Source organism: Syngnathoides biaculeatus, chromosome 15, assembly GCF_019802595.1.
Source record: "Syngnathoides biaculeatus isolate LvHL_M chromosome 15, ASM1980259v1, whole genome shotgun sequence".
In the NCBI taxonomy this organism is placed as follows: Eukaryota; Metazoa; Chordata; class Actinopteri; order Syngnathiformes; family Syngnathidae; genus Syngnathoides; species Syngnathoides biaculeatus.
In genome coordinates this window covers 222892-250832 of record NC_084654.1, presented here as the reverse complement: position 1 = coordinate 250832, position 27941 = coordinate 222892, and the positions used below count along the sequence as shown (strand labels likewise).

The 27941-nt window shown below is 42.2% G+C and overlaps 1 protein-coding gene and 1 long non-coding RNA gene across 11 annotated transcripts in view; one reads left to right on the top strand and one right to left on the bottom strand.

The window, feature by feature from the left end:
- The window catches only part of ak7b (adenylate kinase 7b), a 170402-nt gene that overhangs the window by 36499 nt on the left and 105962 nt on the right, over positions 1-27941 (bottom strand). For 8 of the 10 annotated variants that reach the window (XR_009798358.1, XM_061843135.1, XM_061843129.1 and 5 more), the window contains 5 exons: positions 15992-16120; positions 15721-15832; positions 8257-8403; positions 8094-8156; positions 7662-7859 (listed from right to left, as the gene is read on the bottom strand). Coding sequence is in view for 9 of the 10 variants with exons in the window: in XM_061843135.1 (XP_061699119.1) it covers positions 7662-7859; positions 8094-8156; positions 8257-8403; positions 15721-15832; positions 15992-16120 (649 nt within the window). In the remaining variant the exon portion in view is untranslated. The remainder of the gene's footprint in view (positions 1-7661; positions 7860-8093; positions 8157-8256; positions 8404-15720; positions 15833-15991; positions 16121-27941) is intronic. The other 2 variants (XM_061843131.1, XM_061843130.1) reach the window with 2 other exon arrangements.
- Positions 825-18370, top strand: LOC133512988 (uncharacterized). The gene is made up of 3 exons (XR_009798359.1): positions 825-1310; positions 18158-18227; positions 18336-18370. It is a non-coding gene; the product is annotated as an uncharacterized LOC133512988 (long non-coding RNA).

Here is a 27941-nt window from a genome sequence, read left to right as displayed (position 1 = left end):
CTCCCCGTTCCTGCTTCGTTGGCGAACGTCCCGCGGTCGTCCCCTGTACCTGCTCCGACAGCGACCGGCCCGCGGTCGTCCCCTGTTCCTGCACCGACGGCGACGGGCACGTCCATATGTTCCCGTCCAGGAGGTGGCGATGGTGTCGCCGCCTTCTCACGTTGCTGTCCAGGAGGAGGTGGCACTGACGCTGGCTTCTAATGTTGCTGTCCAGGAGGAGGCGGCACTGACGCCGCCTTCTCACGTTCCTGTCCAGGAGGAGGCGGCACTGACGCCGCCTTCTCACGTTCCTGTCCAGGAGTACCACGCCCTTGTCTTGACGGCGACAGGAGCTGGGGAGTTCTGTGGAGCCACCCCGGAGCTGGAGAGACTTCGGGATGGCTGTGATGGTGGTGGTCATGGCTCTGGTCCTTCTCTCCATCATCCTCTTCACTCCTGAGGGCCCCCAGCCGCTTCATGACCTGGCCTCGTTGGTGACCAATCCACAGCTGCCTCCGGACCAACCTCGGTGGCGACCAGTCCGTGGTTGTCTCGCAACCACGGCGTGGGAGGTTCTCGTCCGGAGCAGTTGCCTGCCTCGAGCTGGTTCCTGCTTCGCAGTTTGGTTCCTTACAGAGGTCGTCCGCCCGAATCGCTCCATGGGGACCCTGGTGCTTGGCGTCCGGGTCGTCCTCCTGACCTGTCCACCCGGATGCCTTGCGTTTGGTGGCCTGGATGGCCACCAGACTGGGGTTCGGGGGGGGGTGCCCTCCTCCAGACCCCCCTTCCGCCCACCCCTGCCTGTGTTACTTACTGTCTGTTTCTTTCGTTTAGGCACGTCTGGGAGCCGTACCTTTGAGGGGGGGTACTGTCAAGATCCTGCAGCTCCAGCCCGGGCTGTGCGGGTGTCCGCGTGGTTGCGCTGATTGGGAGGCGCACACCTGCGCCTCATGCGGGCTGATTAGTCCATGTATTTTTATGACCCCGATGACGACTGGTCGCCGCCAGTTCGTTGAGGTTCATGTCCCGTTCGAGTACTCCCGTATCCCTGATCGACAACCGGTGTGTACCGACCTTCGCCTGTTCTCCGACCAACCCCGTAAGCCTGACTCCTTTGACACTTCTGCCTGCTTTGATCGTTCTCCTGTGTCCTGACCCTGCCTGCCCGCTCACCTGCTCTCTTCGCCCGAGGTCCCAACTACCGCTGCTGCACCTGACTGCCTGCCCGATCCCTGACGACGAAATAATAAATGTTTCTCCCCGAACTACCTTGCATCGTCCGAGTCCTGCATTTGGGTCCTACTCCCGTTCCGATGGGACGTGACAATCAGGTTAAAAAACTTCCTCATCAATTAAATTATTCCAGAGAATTTTCAAAATTTGGAATTTCCTCATGGAAGGCTTGGCATTAAGTTTGAAATGACTAGACAATTGCAAAGGTCAGATTTGATCATCAAGCTCAAAGATAAAGATCAAATCAGATCATTTACTGCCTAAGGTACGGGTCGGCAACCTTTTAGGCTGAGAGAGCAAAGAAAAGAAAAGCAGATTTATTTGTTTGCAGTAATCCCTCATTTCTCACGGTTAATTGGTCCCAGACCCACTTCCAAAAAGTGAAAAACCACGAAGTAGGGGTGAATTCCGTTTTTTTTTCTTCTTTTGCTTCAAAGCTCCTTGTCGTCTTGGTGAGGATGCTGCCTTATACCCTATCAATGCGGCTTCACGCTACAGTACTGTACTAATGTATGCCGGCATTTTATTTATGTATTTTTGCTTCATTGGTCCATGTCATCTTGCTGGGGATGCTGCATTATACCCTATCAATGCGGCTTCCTGCTGCAGTAGTGTACTAATGTATGCTGGCGTTTTTGGTTTTGCTTTGTATTATTATTTTTTTTGCTTCATTGGTCCATGTTGTCACTCTGAGGATAGCACATTAGTACATAGTGATCCGGCTATTTTTTTTTAGGGGGGGGGGGGTCAGAAATCAACGATGCACTGAATCCACGGTAGGTGAGCTGTGAAGTAGAGAGGGATTACTGTAGCGCATTTCATACACGAGGTATCTTAATGTGCTTTAGATGATTAAAAGTATTTGAAAACAAAGAGATACAACTTTTAAAATGGGATAAAAAGAGTAAAAATGACAAAAATATACACATTAAAAAAAAGACAAAACCGCCTACAGATTAAGTAATATTAAAAAGTGGAAATCCCCCAAAATGTATGACAAAAAAGAAGAGTTTTCAACCTGGATTTATTTAATTAATTAATTGATGAAAAATGTAATTAATATTTTGAAATGTAATTTCAAAAGAGCCAAGCAATATTTTAAAAACTAACTGTTCATTTACGTAAGACCAACATTTTTAGAGTACAATAAGTCTCTGAATTCTTTTAAATAACATAGTTGTGATGTTGCAAACCAATGATGACAAAAATATTTCTTACCGTGAATGCAACATCTGGTGCTGCAACAGTTTTGCTGATAGTTTCATACGTCGTTAGAATAAGCTTCATGCAAGTGTTGAGACTTCTATCCGTTAATCATGAACATAATTCAATTTGATTAGTCTTCACGATGGTACAATGGTGAACAGTTCTTGGCGACAAAGGCATGTCATTTACTTGTTTGATTATCTTGTCTTTATGCGAAAAGTTTTAAAAGTTTCTTAGCAACATCAAGCATGAATGTTTTGGCATACTCTTCATCTGTGAATGGCTTTCTGTTTCTCAGAATTTCTAAAACACCAGCAAAAAGCTATCTGAATTCCATTCACCTTGTTGGGTCCGAACACAGATTTGCTGCTGAGTAACTTGGACTCAGGATAGTAGCTCTTGATTTGCTTTCTTCCTGCTGTCCCCCACAGGATATTGTGATGCAAACACAGTAAGGCGTGTTTCGAAGAGGCACTTTATATTTGAGTATTTCATCATTGAAATTTTGTAATTACCAATTGTCTCTCCACAAAGGCTGGCCAGTCTTGCCTAAAACAAGATGTCTCCCTTCTCTACTGAGGACTATCACGAACTACTGCAGAGGGTGTCAATTCTGGAATCGAAAATGTGGCGTCTTGGAGTCTATGTGGATGTAAATGGATATTTGGGGAATGAAACCACTCTATCGATGTCTCAAAATGGTGATCAGAGGTGTGCTAACAAACAGCCACCTAGCCCAAAAATGAGGACAAACATTGACTGTGTGCTCTCCCTGGAATTTACACATTTAAAAAGGAAGACACAACAGCACCAGGAGGAATTTGACTGGCCTGTGTTGCGGGTTGCGTCACCACCAAGTGAGCGGCCATGGATGGTCGTTACAGCAAAGAACAATAAAAAAAAGAATGTGAGTCAGTGCAAAATATTGACGTCAGACAAGTAGATTTGAGCCACCTTTACAACACAATGACCAAGAATGCTCATCCTCCACCACCACTGAAAGGTGAATAACTCAGACCCCTATGAAGATCAGACATTTTTCATCCCTGTAATTACACGAGACAGAAACCTGGTCAAATAGATAAGGGACAAAAAAGTAGAACTTCCACCTTAGTGAGAATAAAACATGAGTCTATAAAACCATTGTGTCCTCCAAGATACAATGGAAAATTTATGGAGGATTTTTCAGAACTGCTGTCAATTACTTGACCTGACTACAACTATTTTGTCATAACAGGGGACTTTAACAACTTTTTGACAATAACATGGAAAAAACATCCAAAGAACTTTCTGCAATTCAAGACACATTTGACCTCTCTCAACACATTAAGAGTCCAACTCACACTCAAGGTTACATGTTAGACCTGGTCATCTCTAAGGATGTTGAAATTCTCTTGATTGACATTAAGGATATGGCTATTTCGGACCATTTTTGTGTATTTTTTTTAAATGACAGATGCTTCCAAACGTTCAGAAAACCTCGATGTCTATTAGGAAAAGGTATATAAATCAGACTACTGTCACTAATGTTATGGACACTGTGGCTGTGCCACAGACTGTGAATGCTGAGACAGTTGATGAATCTTTGACCAATTTCACCTCGACAATCACAAATGCCATGAATGCTGTCGCTCCTGTTAAAACTAAAACCTTCCTGAGGCGACCTAGAACTCAGTGGAGGAGCACAATGATTGTCCAGAGCACTAAATAAAAGTATACAAAATCAGAATGCAAGCGAGAAAAACTAAACTCCAAATTGACTCTTCTACTTTTCCTTTTGGCTTGTCCCGTTGGGGTCGGCACAGCATGTCATCTTTTTCCATCTTAGCCAGTCTCCTGCATCTTCCCCTCCTACCCCAACTGCCCTCATGTCTTCCCTAACCACATCCATCAACATTCTCTTTGATCTTCCTCTCGCTCTTTTGCCTGGCAGCTCCATCCTCAGCACCCTTCTACCAATATACTCACTCTCTCGCCTCTGAACATGTCCAAACCATCGAAGTCAGCCCTCTATAACGTTGTTTCCAAAATATCAACTTTGGCTGTCCCTCTAATGAGCTCATTTCTAATCCTATCCAACATGCTCACTATGACCTCTAAAGATAGTGTCTTTGTAATTTTAAGCAAGAGTTAAAAGAGTTTCTGAAATCATCAAAAAGAACCTCAACAATATGTTTGTTGTGGTTGAAAAGCTCACAACCCCTAGATAGATCCAGAACTTGTAACAGCCAGCAAATGCAATGAGTTTGCCTGTTATTTTAGTGAAAAATACAATCCATCAGGTCAAATGTCAGCACAAATCAGCATAATGACAAAATGATTTTACATCCGAAGCCACTCAGGTAAAACTCCATTAGCTTGTCTGTTTTTTATACAATTGACCAAAAAACTGGAGAGAAAACTATTCAGCAGCTGAAACAACAACAACAAGCTGTCTCAACTCAATGCCATCTCACTTTTCAAAACTATTGTGACTTCACTGCTAGCTGATTTGCACCAAATAATCAATTGCTCACTTCAGTCTGACATGTTTCCGAAAACTTTTAAAGTAGTTGCTGTTAAACCTCTTTTAAAAAAAGAGCACTGGACGATTCCATGTTGGCAATATAGACCCATCTCAAATCTCCCTTTCATAGATATGATTCTTGAGAAAGCTATTTTTAATCAACTCAACAATTTCTTGAATTTAAATGGGCATTTTGACAAATTTCAATCATGTTTCCGAACTCATCACAGTACAGAATCTGCTCTTATCAATGTGCTAAATGATATAAAGGTTGAATACTGACTCAGGACAGATGTTAATTTTGGTCTTGTTGCATCTCAGTGCGGCTTCAGTAGATCAAAATGTACTGTGGAACAAGTTTGAAACATGGCTAGGAGTAAATGGAACGGTCCTTAAGTGACATGATTAATTTTCTAATGATTGCTCCAAGAGTGGACCTTTTTTCACCAAGCTGCTTTGGCAATTTCTCCATAGCCCTTCCCAGCTCTGTGGACTTGTGCAATTTTGTCTCTGGTGTCTTTGGACAGCTCTTTGGTCTTGGCCATGTTACAAATTTGAGTCTAACAGATTGTATGGGGTGGGGTCAGTATGGCATTCAGAAAAGGAACTATGAGGGGCAGATGGTGGTGGACTTTGCAAAAAGTATGGAATTAGCAGTGGTGAACACTTGTTTCCAGAAAAGACAGGAACATAGAATGACCTCCAAGAGTGGAGGTAGAAGCAGACAGGTGGATTATATTTTGTGCAGACTGAAAGATGTTACCATGTTTTGTAAGGTATTGGTGGAGGAGAGTGTGGCTCGACAGCAAAGGATGGTGGTGTGTAAGATGACTCTGGTAGCGGGTAAGAAGATTAAGAAGACAAAGGTAGCGCAGAGAATCAGTTGGTGGAAGTTGAGAAAGGAAGAATGTTGTGTAGTCTTTCGGAAAGAGGGGAAACAGGCTCTAGATGGTCAGGAGGAGCTCCCAGAAGACTGGAATAATACAAAGGTATTCAGAGAGGCAGAGTACCACCCTATTTGCCTTGAGGAGTCTCATGGAAAAGTACAGAGAAGGTCTGAAGGAGCTACATTGTATCTATGTAGACCTAGAGAAAGCCTATGACAGAGTACCAAGAGAGGAACTCTGGAACTGCATGCGCAAGTGAGGTGTGGCGGAGAAATGTTAGAATAGTACAGGACATGTATGAAGGCGGCAGAACAGCGGTGAAGGCTTTTTATTGTTCAGCGGAGTATTCCTTGAACCGACTTATAACCACTGCTATTGCCCCGACAAATTCAAAATTGTCAGAAATATATCCACGATTGGCACAACAAGGTAATGACAGTGATATTGTTGACCACGATGATGACGTTATGACCTCTCTTCCAGATCTCTTCTCTAATCCAGAAGATTACAAGTTATTAGTGCTATATTTTCCTCCAAGTGTAGCTTTGCTCTGCTCCAATTAAGAAACTGTTTCTGCCTGCAATGAAGAATGCTTTGCTCTGCTCCAATTAAGTAACTGTTTCTGCCTGCAATGAAGAATTCTTTGCTTTGCTCTACATAACGTGGTAGCAAATGTATGATAAACAGGGGGGAAATGAAGCAATAATTGTGAATATAATTATCATCCACCTGCTTCCAATAAAGAAATGCTTTGCTCTCCTCTAGATAACGTGACAGCCGCTTTGCAGGAGATAGCACAAGAACAAGAACATCTAATCATCAGCATTGTGGGAACCAGGCGCACCTGTTTTCTGTTAAAGAAATGATGACCACCCATGTACTCAGCAATCTTCCACACACATGAAAAAAAAGTACACTTTGTTTCCAACTATGTTTTGCTCCCCTTCTCCTTTTTGTAACATCCATGTAAATAAGGGGTGTTTTGAAACCATGTAAATAGAGGTGCTGAGGAGAGGATAATCAGAGAGTGCAGTGGTGAATTGTATGAGACAGTTCCTCTCCGCTCTCCTTGCAAGCTGTCCTACTTGAACAAATGTCTTTGCTTCTTTTTTTGTCCTGTTTAATGAATGCTTCCTTTTTGTCTTGTTTAATGAATGTCTTGTGGGTAAACCTGACAGTAATCTTTCCATCTCGGCAATGATCAAAGAACGTTGCTTAGTTTTTTTTTCTTTAGAAAAAAAGTTGCTTCGTGATCGCTGTATTCCTCATTGGGGCGAAACCTCTCACATGCGCTAAAATGCGGGCTTTGTCCTTCATAATAATATCATCAGGGTCATTCGACTTAAACCGAAATCTCTATGTCCATCATGTCCGTCGGTGTTAATCCTTTCTCCATTTTTTTTTTTTATGATGTTAAGCTTCGTTTCTGCAGTCATTGCTTTTCTTTCGGCTGGACCAGCATTGCTAAAAATAAACAAAAACTAAAGCTTTCTTCTTTTGGGCCATAATGTGTAAAAAGGTGGACGAAAAGGGCAAATAAACTCCCAACGCACAAACACAGATAATGAATATGCATGAGCAAAGCAGAAACACTATGGTGATGGGGCCATTATGGCTGAGAAGACAGGGGTGTCGTAAAGTCAAAACGTTTTAGGTGGAGACCTTCTTAACCCGAGAACTACCTGTAGTTACTTCACCTTCAAGTAATATTATTATAGGTGTTACTTCACCTGTATTTTTTTAACGACAAGTAACAAGCATATGGCAGCTAACAAAGGGATTAAATAACTACAAAAAGCCACAAAGGAAATTATATTGATGGCTTAAAAAGTCTTATGAAAGGCTGTTACCAATTAATAATGGGTTGATGTCCAACTCTTCCAAGTAATTGACAACACTTTCTTCTTCCATGTTTTTCTCTCTGTATTTGGCTAATATTTGCAAGAAGTGCTCCTGCTCATATTTGTGTTCCTGCACCAACTTCTCAGGGAGGTTCATAACACGATCTTTCAGCAACGAATCTGATGCATCAAGAATAAAAACAAACTCTGTATGAAACACACAGAAAATATTGCAAAACATTAGACAGTAAATGGCTGTGTTGATTTATAATGTGTATAAATATAATATAATAACAATAGAAGGATAAAGAAAATAACTTGAAAACAAACTATATTCATGAAAATTATGTCATGTTTGTATTGTGCATGAAATACTGTATATACTATAGAATGTTGCACTTGAATGACAAACAAATATGGCAAAGTTCTTGGCAGTCAAACCTGGCATTATCTTCTTGTTGGACAAGGAAATTGGTGTTCTTTCATCTGATTCATGTTCATCAACTAAAAACAAGAAATACAGTTGGAAATACATTTTTAAGTGTGTGTGTGTAGGCAATTATGGGAATAATAATCTAATAATAATCGTCTTTGATTTTGTTACCATGAAAAAGTTCTTTTGCTTGTTCATATGTCTTTGGAAATCCATCCAGCACAAAGCCTTGGTTTTTGCAGGGGTTAGAAATTAGTTTATCCATCATTACCTTCACCAACATCTGGTCATCCAAATAACCTAATGGCAAAGATATGACTGAGAGAATAAACATGTCATTGTAAAACACTGGGGATCCTATAAGTAAATTTAAATTAAAAATCAAGATTGAAAAGATTGGTTTGTGAAACACACAAGCAGTGGACAAAGTGCTATTGCTTGGGAATTTTGACTGCTGTGCTAAAAGGCACCACATATCCAGTTCCTTGCGTTAAGATCATAAGCAAAACTTGTCCCATCATTTAATCTGAATGTTCACACTTTTTCCCCCGTGTTCATTGGCAGTATCCATCACAATGTTTTCTCATTAATTTTGTTAATAACATTGCTGATATTAGGATTTATGATAACCGTTTGACCCAGGATTTAATTATTACAAATAATTCAATTTAATATAAAATCCATAAAAGAAAAAATATTCCTCAAACTTGAAATTTCATCCTATCAAAATGTCAAATCCTATCACATGCTACTCATGAGATCATCAAAATGATTTACGACAATTTTTCTCTGGTTTGCCACCACAGAAGGTTACCAGTGAAGGAAAAGATGTCAGATTTAATTCCATTCCAAGTAGGCATCTTAAAATCCATCCATCCATCCATCCATCCATCCATCCATCCATCCATCCATCCATCCATCCATCCATCCATCCATCCATCCATCCATCCATCCATCCATCCATCCATCCATCCATCCATCCATCCATCCATCCATCCATCCATCCACATCCTCAATACCTCCTATCCAATGAAAGCTTAATCTGGCAGGGGTGGGGTACAGCCTGTACTGGTCACCAGTCACTCACAGGGCATATACAGGACAGTGGTGCCTGTACTTATAAAATTAATCCGTTCCGGAAGTTGTTTCGTAACGTGAAACTTTCGGAAGTAGAAACGCAATTTACATGTAAATATCCTCATCCGTTCTAAGATCCCTGACTCCCAGCGTCAAAAACAAGCATCAAAAGTGTACATAATGTGAAGAATAATACATTATGTTCATTTATCTTAAAAATAAATATTCAAAGTGTACATGATGTAACGATTAATAAAGAATGATGTTCATTACCTTTGCTGTTGAGTACGTGGCAAGCAAAACCACATTATGGTGTCCTCAGAGGTGGAGGTACGCACACAACTTCTTCTTTTCCTTTCGGCTTGTCCCATCAGGGGTCGCCACAGCGTGTCATCTTTTCCCATCTAAGCCTATCTCTTCCATCTTTCTCTCTAACACCAACTGCCCTCATGTCGTCCCTCGCAACATCCAACAACCTTTTCTTTGGTCTTCCTCTTGATCTTTTGCCTGCCAGCGCCATCCCCAGCACCCTTCTACCAATGTACTTACTCTCTCGCCTCTGCATATGTCCAAACTATCGAAGTCTGCTCTCTCGAACCTTGTCTCCAAAACATCCTACTTTGACTGTCCCTCGATTGAGCTAATTTCTAATCCTATCCAACCTGCTCACTCCGAGGGAGAATCTCAACATCTTCATTCCTCTCACTTCCAGTTCTGCTTCCTGTTGTTTTTTCAGTTCCTCCATCTCTAATCCATACAACATGGCCAGTTTCACCACTGTTTTTTAAACTTTTCCCATCATCCTAGCAGAGACTCCTCGTCACATAACACACCAGACACATTACGCTATGCTGTTCCAACCTGCTTGGACCCGTTTCCTCACATCCTTACCATACTCACCATTGCTCTGGATTGTTAACCCCAAGTATTTGAAGTCATCCACCTTCGCTATCTCTTCTCCCTGGAGCTTCACTCTTCCTCCTCCGACCAGCCATTATACCTGGCGGCACAACTAAGTGCAGAAGTGTGCCGCTGGTGTTCTACAGATGAGGATGAGGGTGAACACCCTCTCACCCTTATTATCCAACTGGCAACCAATAATGCATCTGTGGTTGTCTTTCTAGGCATGAAACCATACTGTTGCTCACAGATATTTCTGTTCTGAGTCAAGCCTCCACTACTCTTTCCCAAAACTTCATTGTGTGCTCGTCAACTTTATTCCTCTATAGTTCCCACAGCTCTACAAATGGCCTCTGTTCTTAAAAATGGGGAATGGCACACGTTTCCAACATTCTTCAGCATTTTCTTGTCCGTTAGTGTTCTGTTGAATAAGTTGGTCAAAACCTCCACAGCCACTGCTCCAAATTGTTCCACTGGTATGTCATCAGGAACAAAAATTTTTCATCCTCTTAATGCCTTTCTATCTTCCTCCATACTAATCATTGCCACTTCCTGATCCTTGACACTTGCCTCTTCTACTCTTCCTTCTTTCTTCCATCTTTGTCATCCACCCTCGCTATCTCTTCTCCCTGGAGCCTCACTCTTGCACATCCACACCTTTCATTCATGCACATATATTCTGTTTTACTTCAGATAATCTTTATTCCTCTTTCCAGTGCATGCCTCCATCTTCCCAATTGTTCCTCCATCAAGGTCCAAGGGGATTCCAGTCTAACCTCATCTGTCAGCCAATCTATTACCACAGCAAACAGAAAGATACTTACTTCTTTCCCGAGTCTAGCCTCCACTACCCTTTCTTATAACCTAATTGTGTGGCTCATCAACCTTATTCCTCAATAATTCCAACAGCTTTGCACATCACATTTGTTCTTAAAAATGGGATCCATTCTTCAGGCATCTTTTCGCTGGCTAGTATTCTGTTGAATAAGTTGGTCAAAAACTCCACAGCCACCTCTCCATATTGTTTCCATACCTCCACCTGTATGTCATCAGGACGAACTGCCTTTCCTTTTTTTCATCCTCTTTAGTGCCTTTCTAACTTCCCCCTTACTCATCATTGCCACTTCCTGGTGCTTCACACTTGCCTCTTCTACTTTTGCTTCTCTCATTTTCTTCATTCATCAACTTCTCAAAGTATTCTTTCCATCTCTTTAGCACACTACTGGCACCAGTCAACACATTTCCATCTCTATCCTTAATCAACCTTACCTCCTGCACATCATTCCCATCTCTATCCCTCTGCCTGGGCAATCTGTAGAGATCCTTTTCTCCTTCTTTCGTGTCCAACCTGGTGTACATCTCGTCATATGCCTCTTGTTTAGCCTTCGCCACCTCTACCTTTGTCCAACATCACATCTCAATGTATTTATTTCGCCTCTCCTCAGTACAATCTGCACAAATCACAACTCCCTCTGTGTCTGGGATGCTCAGAACTACTTCATCTAATTCCTTCACAGAATTTCTCTTTCAATGCTATGTCACATCCTTCCTGTGGGGCATAGCCGCTAATCACATTATACATAAGACCCTCAATTTCAAATTTCAGCCTCATCACTCAATCTGATATTCTTATCATCTCCAAGAAATTCTTAGACTGCTCTTCCTTTAAAATAACCCTACAGCATTTCTCTTCCCATCTACTCCATGGCAAAATAATGTAAACCTTCCTCCGAAACGTCTAGCTTTACTGCCTTTCCACCAGCTATCTTGGATGCACAATATCTAAACCTTTCTCCTAATCATCATGTCAACCAACTCCTGAGCTTTTCCTGTCATAGTCCCAACATTCAAAGTCCCAACACTCAGTTGTAGGCTCTTTGCATTCCTCTTCTTCTTCTGCTGATGAATCAGTTTTGCTTGTCTTCTTTGTCTTCTTTGTCAGTAGCTGAATTTCCACCAATGCCCTGCAGGTTAACGGTGACAGGGGCGGGCATTGTCAACCCTGGCCGTGACCGATCCGGGATGGTATTCTTTAGATGAAAGCTTATATTTGTTTGGCACAGTTTTACACCGGATGCCCTTCCTGATGCAACCCTCTGCATTTATTTGGGCTCGAGACCAACCAACAGGCTTGCCATGCCTTGTGCCCCCATAGGGCTGCATTACTTACTTACATCTGAATTCCACTCAAATTAATAAATTAATAATAAAACTATAAATTAAAAAACAAACTTTTACTTTCAATGTTTCCTCCAGTAGCAATCCAAGGATGTTTGCCCTTGAATGCTTTTAATAATCTTGCACAAATATTCAAAGCAAACGTCATTGAAGTGAGGGATCACCCACTAGTTAACACATTTTATGACTTCACACAAGCTCCTCATGTTAAAGAAACTCGTCGATGTCCTCACTTCTCCGTAAAAACATCCTCATAGTGAACAAACTTGTCAATGTCCTCGCTTCTCTGTCAAAATATCCTCATAGTGAACACACTCGTCTGTCCCCCTTAGCCTTTCCGTGCAAAACAATTTCCTCAACTTCAGGTTCAACCTCCACTTCAACCTCTCTAAATTATTAATTTTTTTCCCTGTCAATACGGGGTTCTGTATGCATATTAATGTTGGAAAAAATAATTTTAACAAATGCCTGCAATATAACATCATGACAATTTTCAGGGTTATGAAAACATTCAGTTCTCACTGTGTGCACATAAATACAGTTGATGCCAGAAGTTTACATATACTGTGCAAAAAACACCTTATTTTTGTCTCACTGTCTGAAGTCAAATCAGATTACACATCTCCTGTTTCAGATCAGTCAGGATCACCAAAAGTATTTAATTTTGTTAAATGTCCCAATAATTCCGCTGGAATGAACCCCAATATAAGGTGCCACGTTCATCTCTTCAAACAATAATAAATAAGTATAAGCATTATGGGAATGTCTAGCCATCACATTGCTCGAGAAGGAGACGGGTTCTGTTTCTCAGAGATTAACCTTTTTTGGTCCGAAATGTGCGAATCAACCACAGAGCAAACGCTAAAGACCTTGTGAAGACACTGAATGAAGCTGGTAAAAACCTGTCAACCACAGTGAAATGAGTTCTGGGCTGAAAGCCCACTCAGAGAAAATGAAGCCATTACCCCTAAAGAAACATAAAAAACAGAGATTACAGTTTGCAAAAAGACACCAACACAAAGTTCTTAACTTCTGGAAAGAGCTGTGTGACCATAATGACCAATGTTACATCTTGAGGGAAAAGGGGGAAGTTTGTAGACCTGAGAATACCATACCATCTGTGAAGCATGGAGGTGGCAGCATCAGATTGTTGGCCTATTTTGCTGGAGCAGGAACTGAAGCTCTTCATAAAATACATGAACATCATGAAGACAGAACATTACATGGAGATATTAAGGCAACATCTCAAGACATCAGCCAGGAAGAAGCCAGGAAAACCTGGGCACAAATTGGTCTTCCAATGAACAATGACCCTAAAGCATACTGCCAAAATTGTGAAAGTGGCTTGAGGATGACAAAGGCATTGTCTTCGCATGCTCATCACAAATCCCTGATCTGAATCCCATCTAAAACTTGTCGCCAGATATGAAAAGGTGTGTGCGAGCAAGGCAACCAACAAACACTTATGCCAGTTCTGTCAGGAGGAATGGGCCAGGATTCCAGTAGAGTACTGTCCGAAGCTAGAGGAAGGTTTCCCAAAATGTTTAATCCAAGTCATTCAGTTCAAATGAAATGCTACTTGATACTAAGGAAATGCATGTAAACATCAGACTTCAAAGAAAATATATAATTCTCTCATTATTGTGACATTTAACACATTTAAATAATGTTGGTGATCCTTATGGGCGGGGGGGGGGGGTGTTACGGTGAAGCAGCTGTAAAGCATTGGCCTCACAGTTCTGGGGACCCAGTTTCAATCCCAGCCCGCCTATGTGGAGTTTCATGTTCTCCCTGTGCCTGCCTGGATTTTCTCCGGGCACTCCATGTCTATCATATGGCTCTGGTATGGTGGAGCAGCTGTAGCGTGTTGACCTCACAGTTTTGAGGACCAGGGTTCAAATCCCAGCCCCACCTATTCTCCCCTTTTCTGCGTGGGTTTTCTCTGGGCATTCCGGTTTCCTCCCACATCCCAAAAACATACATTAATTGGAGACTCTAAATTGCCCTAAGGTGCGATTCTGAGTGCGACTGTTGTTCGTCTCTCTGTGCTCTGCGAATACCTGGCAACCAGTTCAGGGTGTACACTGCCTACTGCCCGATGACAGCTGGGGATAGGCTCCAGCACTCCTACGACCCTTGTCAGGTTAAGCGTCTTATAAAATAGATGGATGGATGGATGGATGGATCACCTGAAACAGGAAAGGTTTTGTCTGATTTGACCAGACAGTGAGATATAAAAAGGAGACATTTTAGCCCTTAGAAAATTGAAAAGAGAGTAGCTGGTTAAGCAAAACATTGTGGCATCCGTCTGGCAAACTCCTGAAGTTTGCAGATGACACCACAGTCATTGGCCTCATCAAAGACGTTGACGAGTCTGCAGAGCGACAGGAAGTGTCGAGACTGGAGCTTTGGTGTGGTCAACACAATCTGCCGTTGAACACTCTAAACCCTGTAGACATGATTGTGGACTTCAAGAGGCATCCTTCACCATAGCTGCCCCTGACCCTGTCCAACAGTCCTGTGTCAACTGTCAAGACCTTTCTTCCTTCTGTCAGGAAAGTACCACAGATCAGTTTTCAATTAACCTACCATGCATGTTTATAGGATGGGGAGGAAAACAGAGAGCTCACGAAGGCACACGGAGGACATGCAAAACTGTGAGGTTAAATGTGCTAACCTGTCATCCATCGTTCTACCGATATGACCAACAAAATTATTACATTATAAATGCATAAATAATTGAAATATACGAACCAGATGCCATGTTGAACATGCAATTGGACACCTGGGTAACACAAACACACAAAATCCTTTCCTGTTTCAACTCCATTAAGGAATGAAAATTTTTGCCATCATTTGTCTTCAAAGGGTGAGCAGTTTTACGTCATACTAGTTTTAATTGAACTTGTCTTAAAATTGTAAAATTTTGAAATGAGTCCAGTTATTCCCACTATGATAGTGCCCAAAGCACCCACAAAGCCTCAACTTCACACACGTTCAAACAACAATGGGAGGTTTCTGCCTTGCAAAGACCTGCCAGGTCAACTAGAAGCAAATTAGGGTTAGATGTCTTACCCAAGGACACACAGAGATGGCATTCGAACCAGCCCCTTCTGTTACTGGACAACTTACTTGACCTACTGAGCTACAGCTGCCATTGAACCACAGCCTCCCCACTTCACACTTGGATGACATGCAATTGTTTTGAAATTGCCCTGCGACTCACTGACGATTAGTTCAGGCTGTTGTTCACCATTCACCTGAAGTTAGCTGGGATGGGCTCCAGCACTCAAGCGACCCTTGTAAGGATAAGTGGGTTGGAAAACAGATGGATGAATGTTTGAAATGAAATCAAGTCAACGAATGACAGGGAGCATATTTGACTTTGCAAGTTACACTGTACAATATAATAGATGAGAGTACAGTTTAATAAACTATCGTAATTGTATTCCCAAAGTAATTGACCCCCCAAGTCTGTACCTCCATTCTGCTCCATATTGTCATTGATAATACTCAGCAGTTCTTGGGCTTCTGTTGCTGTTGCTGAGTCATCATTCTCTGGATCTGAAAATGTGTGTCTCATCATATATTCCTGGACATGGAGAAAAAGATCAGAGGAATTAAAATACTTAAAAACTTTACTTCAACCTTACAAAATCTGACTCTGGTATATAGCACTTTGTAATGTTTTCCTAACATAAATAGGGGAAAAAAAATCAATGAATTGTATTTAAAGTGGAGAGACCCTAACCAGGTGAGAGATGGTCTCAGAGATTGTCTCATTTAGCCTGACGTGATGGAGCTTGTAGTAGTCACATATTTGTCTGGACACAGTGCTTTTCCCCACTGCAGGAGGACCCAGAACACATGCACGAATGGGCTAGGAGAACAAAACATAATTATAAATTTAAGACAGATTATTTTCATTATGCAGCACGGTGGGTAAGCTGAAAAGCATTAGCCTCACATTTCTGAGGTCCCAGGTATGTGTGTAGTTTGCATGTTCACTCCGTGCCTGCATGGGTTTTCTCCAGGCACTCTGGTTTCGTCCCACATCCCAAAACATGCAACATAAAGTGGACACTCTATATTTTCCCTAGGTGTGATTGTGAGTGTGGCGATTTGTTTCTATGTGCCCTGCGATTGGCTGACCACCAGTTCAGGGTGTACCCTGCCTCCTGCTCATTGACAGCTGGGATAGCTCCAGCACTCCCGTGCCCCTCGTGAGGAAAGCGGCTAAGAAAATGGATGGATGAATGGATGTTTTTATTGTCAAAAAATAAGTTTTATTGTCAAATAAATCAACCATGAAACAATTACAGGGAAGAAAATAAGTATTTGAACACCCTGCTATATTGCAAGTTTTCCCACTGAGAAATCATGGAGGGGTCTGAAATTTTCATCATAGATACATGTCCACTGTGAGAGACATAATCTAAAAAGAAAAATCCAGAAATCATAATGTATGATTTTTTTAAAAATTTTGTTGTGTGATACAGCTGCAAATAAGTATTTGTTGTCCGCTCATTTAAAAAAATAATAAGTAACTCAGCAGTGTCAGAGGCATCTGTGCTTTTGTCGCAAGCTAGCGAAAAAAAGTCCTTTCCTCTAACTCCCTTAAGTAACACCTGTCAATCAGCTCGAATTCTGACCCTCAAAGACCTGTTTGTCCGTCTTTAAAAGTCCACCTCCACTACATGTATTACCTTAATCAGATGCACCTGTGTGAGCTCATTAGCTCCATAAAGACACCTCTCCACCCCATACAATCAGTAACATTCAAACTTGGAACATGGCCAAGATCAAAGAGCTGTCCAAAGACACCAGAAAAACAATTGTAAAACTCCACATGGCTGGAAAGGGCTACAGAGAAATTGCCAAGCAGCTTGGTGAAAAAAGGTCCACTGTTGGAGGAATCATTAGAAAATGGAAGAAGGTAAACATGATGGTCAATCTCAATCAGAGTGGAGCCCCATGCAAGATATCACCTCGTGGGGCCTCAATGATTCTTAGGTGACGAATCAGCCCAGGACTTCACAACAGGACTTGGTCAAAGACCTAAAAAGAGCTGGAACCACCATTTCAAAGGTAACTGTTGGTAATACGCAGCAACTGTAAGACGTCATGGTTTGAAATCACGTGTGGCACGGAAGGTTCCACTGCTTAAACCAGCATGTCAAGGTCAGTCTTAAGTTTGCCAATGACCATTTGGATGATACAGAGGAATCATGGGAGGAAGTTTTGTTGGTCACATGATACCAAAATGGAACATATTTTGTCATTATTCCACAAACCGCGTTTGGAGGAAAATGAATGAGTTCCATCCCAAGAACACCATCCCTCCAGTGAAGCATAGCGGTGGTAGCATCATGCTTTGGGGGTGTTTTTTTGCACATGGGTCAAGACAACTGCACTGTATTAAGGAGAGGATGACTGAGGCCATGTATTGTGAGATTTTGGGGAACAACCTCTTTCCCTCAGTCAGAGCATTGAAGATGAGTCGTGGTTGGGTCTTTCAACATGACAATGACCCGAAGCACACAGCGAGGAAAACCAAGGAGTTGCTCCGTAAGAAGCATATCAAGGTTCTGGCATGGCCTAGCCAGTCTCCAGACCGAAACCTAATAGAAAATCTTTGGAGGGAGATGAAACTCTGTGTTTCTCAGCAACAGCCCAGACACCCATCTGATCTGGAGAAGATCTGTGTGGAGTAGTGGGCCAAAATCCCTCCTGCAGTGTGTGTAAACTTGGTGAACAACTACAGGAAATGTTTGACCTCTGTAATTGCAAACAAAGGCTACTGTACCAAATATCAACATTTGTTTCCTCGGGTGTTCAAATACTTGCAGCTGTATCACACAAATAAATTGTTAAAAAAATCATACATTGTGGTTTCTGGATTTTATTTTCTTTACAGCACCAAAAACCTGAAGTGGAGGATTCGGAAAGTGACGCCAGTGCTGTAATTACCATGCAAGACCATCAAAGTCAATACACGTTCTGTTTAAAGCACTTTATAAGAAGATATCTGTCCCAAAGAGCACAATAAATTAACTTTGTTACTATGATATTCTGTTTTATTCATACCATTTTAGGCAGTGGAACAGGTGGTTCACTATCACCATGAAGAACCTTAAGACATTCAAAATCAAGACATCTACCATCAACCTCGAGTCATCCACCACCAAACATGAGCCTCCACGATTCTTCCAGAGAGTTGTCCCATGTAAGAAGCAAGTAAGCCAAAAATGTCTACGGATAACTCGTCTTGAGACCTTTTTGCCACATTTGTGCTTTTGCATTGTGCCTGTGTTGTTGTTCAAGGTTCCAAAAAAAAAAAAAAAATAGGCTGATGCTGCTTACTGCATTAAGGGACACCGGCAGGCATCACGACCATAGGGCAGGACAAGAAGAGGACATCAAGATTGTACAGATAAAATATCCGATTTCACTGTCCTTGAACAGAAGGTGACGGAAGACTCATAGTTCTAGTGTTTGCCAGACGTAATAATAACCAAGTCTCTTAATTTTGAACTCAGAATATGTCTTGAGAAACCAAGAGGGGACCCTGAGTGATGTATGAAGTGCGGACACGTCATGCCTGAAATATACGCCTGACAGATGCCATGGCAGTGGTAGGAAACAGGGCGGGAGGAACCAGGATGGACAGTAAATATGAGAGACACATAGTTAAAGTTAACATTGTGGAATATTACGTTTTAATTTGTTTGTAACATAATTTAAGAAAAACGTTATTTGTTCTAAATGTTAAACGTGTTACTGTGGGCTGAATAACTCAATTGTTTGTAATCGTCTGTAGTTTGTCTGGTTTCACACTGCATAATAAAGGTTTCAATCTATGTTTTAATGGCTCAATTTTCCATGTAGCATGGCAACGTTGTTTCTATGTTGTAAGGCAATGTTGATTGTATGTGGGATTGTCATGTTAATGCACTTTACGAATACAATGTTGAAGCAATGTTGTTTCACTTCTTTAGAACAGTTCTGTAGAACTTTCTTCAGAACACAGTTCTATAGAACTGTTCTTGAGAACAAGTTCTTTAGAACAGTTCTATAGAACCTGGGTCCTAAATGTCTATTGCATTTCTATAGAATATTTCTCTAGAATTTCTTTCGAAAAGTTCAATCAAACTTAGTTGGTAAAGTTCTATAACCTTTGTGTAGAATATTTCTATAGCGTTCCTATAGAACTTGGGTCCTAAAGTTCTATGACATTTCTATAGAATGTTTTTGTAGAAATTCTTTAGAAATGTTCTATAATTTTTTTTGCCAGGGTAATAGCTAAATGCTGCTTCACCTTGTTTGCTTGGGACTCTGTGATCCATTATTTGACCTGATTCAGTCAATCTCAGCGCACTACTGTGTTTGTATTCATTACCATTTCTTTCATGTATTCAGGACCTAAACCATTTAGTGATTTGTACGTCAATACTTAATACCTCAATTGAACTGTAGTCATCTGTAGTCAAAAATAAAGTTTTGAAGAATCTGACTCAATAGTAGCAGATACAGGCTGAACAGGAGTGGTGCAAGAACTGATCCTTAAGGGACCCCACAGGTCATTGCCATTTGTTGAGATTGAGCCCTTCCAATGGTTACAAACTTTAGTCCTACCCACTTTTCCAACCTGTTCAGCAGTATATGATCTACCATCTCAAAAGCCGCGCTGAGATCCAACAAGACAAAAATTGACATCTGAGTCAGTATTCAACCTGAGACTCTTTATTGCTTCTTGTACAATGCCGACATTTTCCCCACTGCTCTTTCTCTGTTTGATTTGCCTCTGTTGATATTTTTTCTTGCTGATAAACTTTTTGTCTTCTTTTTTTGTTAGAAGCAGCGACTCCTGGATACTTTTAAATCTGTGGGACTATATTTTTTGTTTTTTGGGGGGATAACCAGTTGTTTCAGCAATATGTGAGCGTGGCCTGCTGATTAGCACACCAGCCGTCAAGATGCCTCCCTTCTCTACTGAAGTCTATCACGGACTACTCCAGTGGGTGTCGATTCTGGAATCGAAAATCTGCAATTTTGAAGTCTATGTGGATGTAAATGGACAGTCTGGGAATGAAACCACTCTACATATATCTCAAAATGGTGAGCAGAAGTGTGCTAACAGACAGCCACCTGGCTCAACAACGAGGACAGACGTGGACTGTAGAAAGAATAACAGATCCTCCACCAGCTCTCCCTGGAATTGACTGGGAGTAAAGCCCCAAGATATGGGACGTTTAAAAAGAAAGACACAACAGCACTAGGAGATTACTGAGGAATCTGGCTTGCCTCTGTTGCGGGCCGCCTCAATACCAAATGAGCGGCCATGGACAGCCGTTCCAGCAAGGAACAAGAAAAAAGAATGTGTCAGTGCAAAATATTGACGTCAGACTTATAAATAGATTTGAGCCACTTTTACAAGACCCTTGCCAAAAATGCTCATCCTCCACCACTGCTGAAAGGTATGAAATTAAATCATCTAAGAAAAAATTCGGACCCCAAATATTAAAAGTTGGTGATGGAGCCATCAAGGATGTGAAACGCTTTTGCAGGGAGAAGAACACCAAAGTACAATACTGTGTTTTACTAATGGCACAGTGTCTGATATCTGTCAAAAAAAAAAAAAAAACTGGAGATCACTGATCAGGACCAACTGTAAAAATCTGTCATTATACACACCGGGGCCCTGGATGCTCTCAAGCAGCAATCAGAGGTACTGAAGCGAGATTTCATTGATCTCTCTACAAAAGTGCAAGGTTTGGATGCTGAGAATTTTATCAGCAGACCTCTCTCGTTTGTACAATCTGGAGAGGAACATTTCTCGAGGCTCTGTAAATCGAATAAGTGGTTAAGCGAAGTGTGCATTGCACTACCCCTAGGTGTAAAAATCTTTCCAAACAGACGGTTTCTGTCTAAATAGACAATGGGTTAAGTTATTGGCTGGTAACATTTTCTACTGTGTACTCTTGGCCCTCAATTTTCTAAAATGGTGACAATCAACAAAAATGAAAGTTCACTGTAAGGGCCGACGCTTCAAGGACTGGTGGAAATTAGACTATTCCTTCACTGAAATACACAACAACTGTGTCTACCTCATTTGCAAAGAGACGGTGGCTGTTTTTAAAGAGTTCAATGTCAAACGACATTACCAAACGAGACATACTGACATATGCCAAGATCATACGGACGGAAGGCAGCAAGAAACTGAAAAAACTTCAAGTTAGTTCAGTCTCACAGCAGCAATATTTTCCAAGAGCCTGAGATTCAAATGAGAATGCTACAAAGGCCAGTTATGAGGTAGCCGCGCTGATCGCAAAGCATTGCAAACTTTCATTGAGCGTGAATTTATCATACACTGCGTGATAACTATGGTGAAGAAAATCTGTCCTGAGAAGCAGCAAGAGTTTGCCAAAGTCTGCCTGGCACATCAAACTGTGGCACGCAAGATTGAAGAAGTGTCATCAGACATCAAAAGACAAATGAGAGTCAGAGGAAAGGAGTTTGACTTTTTTTCGCAACCTTGCGATGAAATCACAGATGCCTCAGACACTGCTCAGTTACTTATTATTTTTTTAAAGAGTGGACAACAAAAAGAACATTACTGAAGACTTTTATGACCTTAAGAGCCTGAAAAAACAAATGAGAGGAATAGACTTATTCTTTTCGGTTTGTACTGCCATGGATAACATGAGACTCCCGTGGAGTAAAATTTCTGGGATTATTACAGATTGCGCGCCATCCATGACTGACGAACAAAGTGGATGAGCAACGCTAATAAGTAACAAAGTGAAGAAGGGGGAAAAGCTGCAAAACGTCTTTGCATCATTCATCAGCAAGTTCTATGTGCGAAGCACTCCAACACGAACATGTTATGAAACCGGTGATAAAGGCTATTAACTATATCCGCTCCAGAGCACGATGCCACCCTCAGTTCCAAGAGTTTCTAAGCGAGTTGTCTATCACACTGACGTGAGATGGATAAATTGGGGTTCTTCACTGTCAGACTTTTACTCTCTTAAGCAAGAAATCAGTGCGGTTTTGGCTGAAAATCGACAACCTATGCGAGAACCAAGTGATCCTATGTGGCTGGCTGATTTGGGGTTTCTCGTTGATATGACAAAGCACCTTAATGTCCTCAACACCAGGCTCCAGGGACCAGACACAGTCATAAGCCAACTATATTCACACATCAAAGCCTTTGGAACCCAGGTGGAACTGTTCGAAAGAGTCCTGTTGTCACCCAACCCAACACTGCACACTTTTTAGCCCTGCAAGAAATCATGACCAGATTCCCACAGAGCAATGTCAGTGTGCAAATGAGGTGGTAGGCATCATATATTTCTCTCCGGTTGAAGAGATTAAATAAGGCCCTCTGGATTTTGCAGCTATCGAGAAGGAGATCACTCATTTTCCCTCACCTTTCTCCGTGGACACAGATATTGTTCCAGACCATTTGCAGCTGGAGCTCATTGAACTGCAGTGTGACGTAGAGAGCCATGGTGGGTTTATTGACAGCTGAATAAGGATAGGTTTCGAGAGATTCGAGCACTTGGTAAGAAAATCCTAAACTTGAAAAAAATTTCTATGGAAACATTTTGTTCTGTAGAAAGTCAAGAGAAAGTCACAACTGAAGTTCTAGAGAACAAATTGTTTTGATTAAAATCTATAGAATTCTATCGATTTGTATATAAATTCTTTAGAACATTTTTTGCAGGGAGTATAGTTTTCCTGGAGGGCTTCATATGTAAAATAATTTTATCAATTTGCTGATATGTGCTGACATTTGACCTGATGGACTTTATTTTTTTCACTATAATAACAGGCGAACTCATTGCATTTGTCAGCTGTTATGAGTTCTGGATCTATCTAATTTGGGGGGGGCTGTGAGCTTATCAACCACAGCAAACAGAGCAGGAGTTTTGTTGAGGTTCTTACTAATGATTTCAGAAGTGTTGCTGTCTAGCCCGAATTAACTCTTGGTTAAAATTACAAATTTACTGAAGAGGTCATCTTCAATTTGGAGTTTAGTTTTTCGCCACTTGTGTTCTCCTCTCCTACACTTTAATTTGAGCTCTTGACCATCATTGTGTGGTGTTCTAAGTTGCCACAGGATGGTCTTAGTTTTAACAGGAGCGACAGCATTCATGGGATTTGTGATTTAGTGTTCTTAATATTACATTCCAGTCAAGTCAGTCAGATATTGTGGTTAATGATATGCATCTGCAATGACATTCTGTTACCCATGGATGTCGCCTTAAACCCACCCAATGTCATCCCTTGGCTCATCAAATGTCATTCCTCTGAGTGGGCAGGAAAAACCACACATCTGTGGATGGCCGCACAACAATGCAACCCACAGCTGTCCAGGCTTTTATATGATGTTCTGGCTGGTAATCCACTTTGCGTTAGAGATCCAAAACAGCCCTTTGGGGGCACAAACCAGTGGAATCTGTAAACTGGTCAACAGCCCTGATAAATGCAGGGGATTGTGTTAGGGAGGGCATCCGGCGTAAAACCCCAACAAATATGAGCGGTCATCTAAAGAATACCTTACTGGATCGGTCGTGGGCTGGGTTCATAACACCCGCCCCCGGCACCATTAATCTGCAGGGCGTCGGTGGATATTCAGTTACTGTGGGTGGAAGTCAAAGAAGAGGAGGAAAGCGGATTCATCTGCAGAGGAAGAAGATGACTGCATCGAGCCTACAACTGAGTGGAGGGCCTTTGAATGTTGGGACTATGACAGGAAAAGCTCAGGAGTTGGTTGACATGATGAGGGAAAGATTGATATATTGTGCATCCAAGAGAGCAGGTGGAAAGGCAGTAAAGCTAGACGTTTAGGAGGAAGGTTTAAATTACTTTACCATGGAGTAGATGGGAAGAGAAATGGAGTAGGGGTTATTTTAAAAAAAGAGCTGGTGAAGAATGTCTTGGAGGTGAAAAGTGTATCAGATCGAGCGATAAGGCTGAAACTCAAAATTGGGGGTGTTAAAAGAAATTCTTTTATGTTCTTCTCTTTCTTTCGGATTTTCCTGTTAGGAGTCACCAAAGTGTCTCATCTTTTTCCATCTAAGCCAATCTCGTGCATCCTTCTCTCTAACACCCACTGTCCTCATGTCCACCCTCAAAACATCCATCAACCTTTTCTTTGGTCTTCCTCTCGCTCTTTGCCTGGCAGCTCCATCCTCAGCACGCTTCTGCCAATATACTCACTCTCTCACCTCTGGACATGACCAAACCATCGAAGTCTGCCTTCTATAACGTTGTATCCAAAATATCCAACTTTGGCTGTTCCTCTAATGAGCTCATTTCTAATCTGATCCAGCCTGTTCACACTAAGAGAGAACCTCGGCATCTTCCTTTCCGCTACCTCCAGTTCTGCTTCCTGTTGTTTCTTCAGAGCCATTGTCTCTAATCCGTACATCATGGTTGGCCTCACCGCTGTTTTATAAACTTTGCCATTCATTCAAGCGGATACTCTTCTGTCACATAGAACACCAGACACCTTCCGCCAACTGTTCCATCCTGCTTGGACCCATTTCTTCATTTCCTTACCACACTCACCATTGCTCTGTATTGTTGACCCCAAGTCTTTGAAGTCGTCCACCCTCGCTATCTCTTCTCCCTGGAGCTTCACTCTTCCTCCTCCGGCCCTCTCATTCACGCAAAAATATTCTGTTTTACTCCGGCTAATCTTCATTCCTCACCTTTCCAGTGCATACCGCCATCTTTATAAATATTCCTCCGCCTGCTCCCTACTTTCACTGCAGATCAAAATATGATCTGCGGACATCATGGTCCAAGTGGATTCCAGTCTAACCTCGTCTGTCAGCCTATCCATTACCACCGCAAACAGGAAAGGGCAGAGCGCGGATCCCTGATGCAGTCCCACCTCCACCTTAAATTCTTCTGACACACCTACGGACATCTCACCTCTGTTTGACTGCCCTCATACATGTCCTGTACTATTCTAACATATTTCTCCACCACACCAGACCTGCGCATGCAGTACCACAGTTCCTCTCTTGGTCCTCTGTCATAGGCTTTCTCTAGGTCTACAAAGATACAATGTAGCTCCTTCTGACCTTTTCTCTACTTTTCCACAAGCATCCTCAAGGCAAATAATGCATCTGTGGTACTTTTTCTCGGCATGAAACCATACTGTTGCCTGCAGATACTTACTTGTGTGATGAGTCACACAATGAAATTATGGGAAAGAGTCGTGGAGGCTCAACTCAGGACACAAGTAAGTATCTGCGAGCAACAGTATGGTTTCATGCCGAGAAAGAGTACCACCCTATTTGCCTTGAGGATGCTCATGGAAAAGTACAGAGAAGGTCAAAAGGAGCTTCAATGTATCTTTGTAGACCTAGAGAAAGCCCATTACAGAGTACCAAGAGAGGAACTGTGGTACTGCGCAAGTCTGGTGTGGTGGAGAAATGTGTTAGAAATATACAGGAAATGTATGAGGGCAGCAGAACAGTGGTGAGGTGTGCTGTAGGTGTGACAGAAGAATTTAAGGCGAAGGTGGGACTGCATCAGGGATCAGCTCTGAACCCCTTCCTGTTTGCTGTGGTGAAGGATAGGCTGACAGACGAGGTTTGACTGGAATGCCCTTGGACCATGATGTTCGCAGATGATATTGTGATCTGCAGTGTAAGGAGGGAGCAGGTGGAGGAGGTTTTAGAAAAATGGAAACGCGCTGGAAAGGCGAGTAATGAAGATTAGCCAAAGTAAAACAGAATATATGTGCGTGAATGAGAGGGGCGGAGGAGGAATGGTAAACCTCCAGGGAGAAGAGTTACCTAGGGTGTACGACTTGAAATACTTGGGGTCAACAATGCAGAGCAATGGTGAGTGTGGTAAGGAAGTGAAGAAACGGGTCCAAGCAGGATGGAACAGTTGGCGGAAGGTGTCTGGTGTTCTTTGTGACAGAAAAGTATCAGCTTGGATGAAGGGCAAAGTTTATAAACCCTTCCGAAATGAAGATGCTGAGGTTCTTGCTTGGTGTGAACAGGTTGGATAGGATGATAGAAATGAGCTCATTAGAGGGACAGCCAAAGTTGGATGTTTTGGAGACAAGCTTAGAGAGAGTCGACTTCGATGGTGTGGACATTTTCAGAGGCAAGAGAGTGAGTATAGGAGGAGCTGCCAGGCAAAAGAGCGAGAGGAAGACTAAAGAAAAGGTTTATGGATGCTGTGAGGAAAGTTTTTTAAAGTGTTGCGTTGTAAAGTGAAATTCTGGAAGGAACTAGATGAAGTAGTCCTGAGCATCCCAGACAGAGAGAGAGAGTTGTGATTGTTGCAGATTGTATTGGGCACGTTGGCAAAGGAGACAGGGGTGATGAAGAAGTGATGGGTAAGTACGGCATCCAGGAAAATAATGTTGAGGGGCAGATGGTGGTGGACTTTGAAAAAAGCATGGAAATGTCAGTCGTGAACACTTTTTTTTTCCAGAAAAAGCAGGAACATAGTCTGACCTACAAGAGCGGAAGTAGAAGCATGCAGGTAGATTATATTTTGTACAAACGATGCAATCTGAAAGAGGTTACTGACTGTGAGGTAGTGATAGGGGTGAGTGTAACTCAACAGCATGGGATGTTGGAGTGTAAAATGACTCTGGTGGTGGGTCGGAAGATTAAGAAGACAAAGGTAAACCAGAGAACCATGCGGCGGAAGTTAAGAAGGAAAGGAAAACGCGGGCTATTCGAAAGAGATGAGACAGGCACTCGATGGAAAAGAGGAGCTCCCGGAAGACTGGACGACTAAAGCCAAGGTGAACAGAGAAACAGGCAGATTACTTGGTGTGTCTTCTGGTCCGAAAGGGGAGAAGGAGACTTGGTGGTCGCACCCCAAAATACAGGAAATCATACAAGGAAAGAGGTTAGCAAAGAAGTGTGACACTGAGAGGACTAAAGAGAGGCAAAAGGAATACAATGACATGCGGCATAGGGCAAAAGTAGAGGTAACGAAGGCTTAGCAAGAGGTATATAACGGCAGGGTGGACATGAAAGAAAGATGAAAGGATCTCTACAGGTTGGCCAGACAGAGGGATAGAGATGGGAAGGATGTGGAGCAGGCAAGGGTGATTAAGGATAGAGATGGAAATGTGTTGACTGGTGCCGGTAGTGTGCTAAATAGATGGAAAGAATAATTTGAGAAGTTGATGAATGAAGAGAAAGAGAAAGAAGGAAGAGTAGAAGAGGCAAGTGTCAATGATCAGGAAGTGGCAATGATTAGTATGGAGGAAGATAGAAAGGCATTAAGAGGATGAAAAATGTTTGTTCCTGATGACATACCAGTGGAACAATTTGGAGCAGTGGCTGTGGAGGTTTTGACCAACTTATTCAACAGAACACTCACGGGCAAGAAAATGCTGAAGAATGTTGGAAACGTGTGCCATTCCCCATTTTTAAGAACAAAGGCCATTTGCAGAGCTGTGGGAACGATAGAGGAATAAAGATGACGAGCACACAATGACGTTTTGGGAAAGAGTAGTGGAGGCTTGACTCAGAACAGAAATATCTGTGAGCAACAGTATGGTTTCATGCCTGGAAAGACAACGACAGATGCATTATTGGTTGCCAGTTGGATGATAAGGGTGAGAGGGTGTTCACCCTCATCCTCATCTGCTGGTCTGCAGAACACCAGCGACACACTTCTGCACTTGGTTGTGCCGCCAGGTA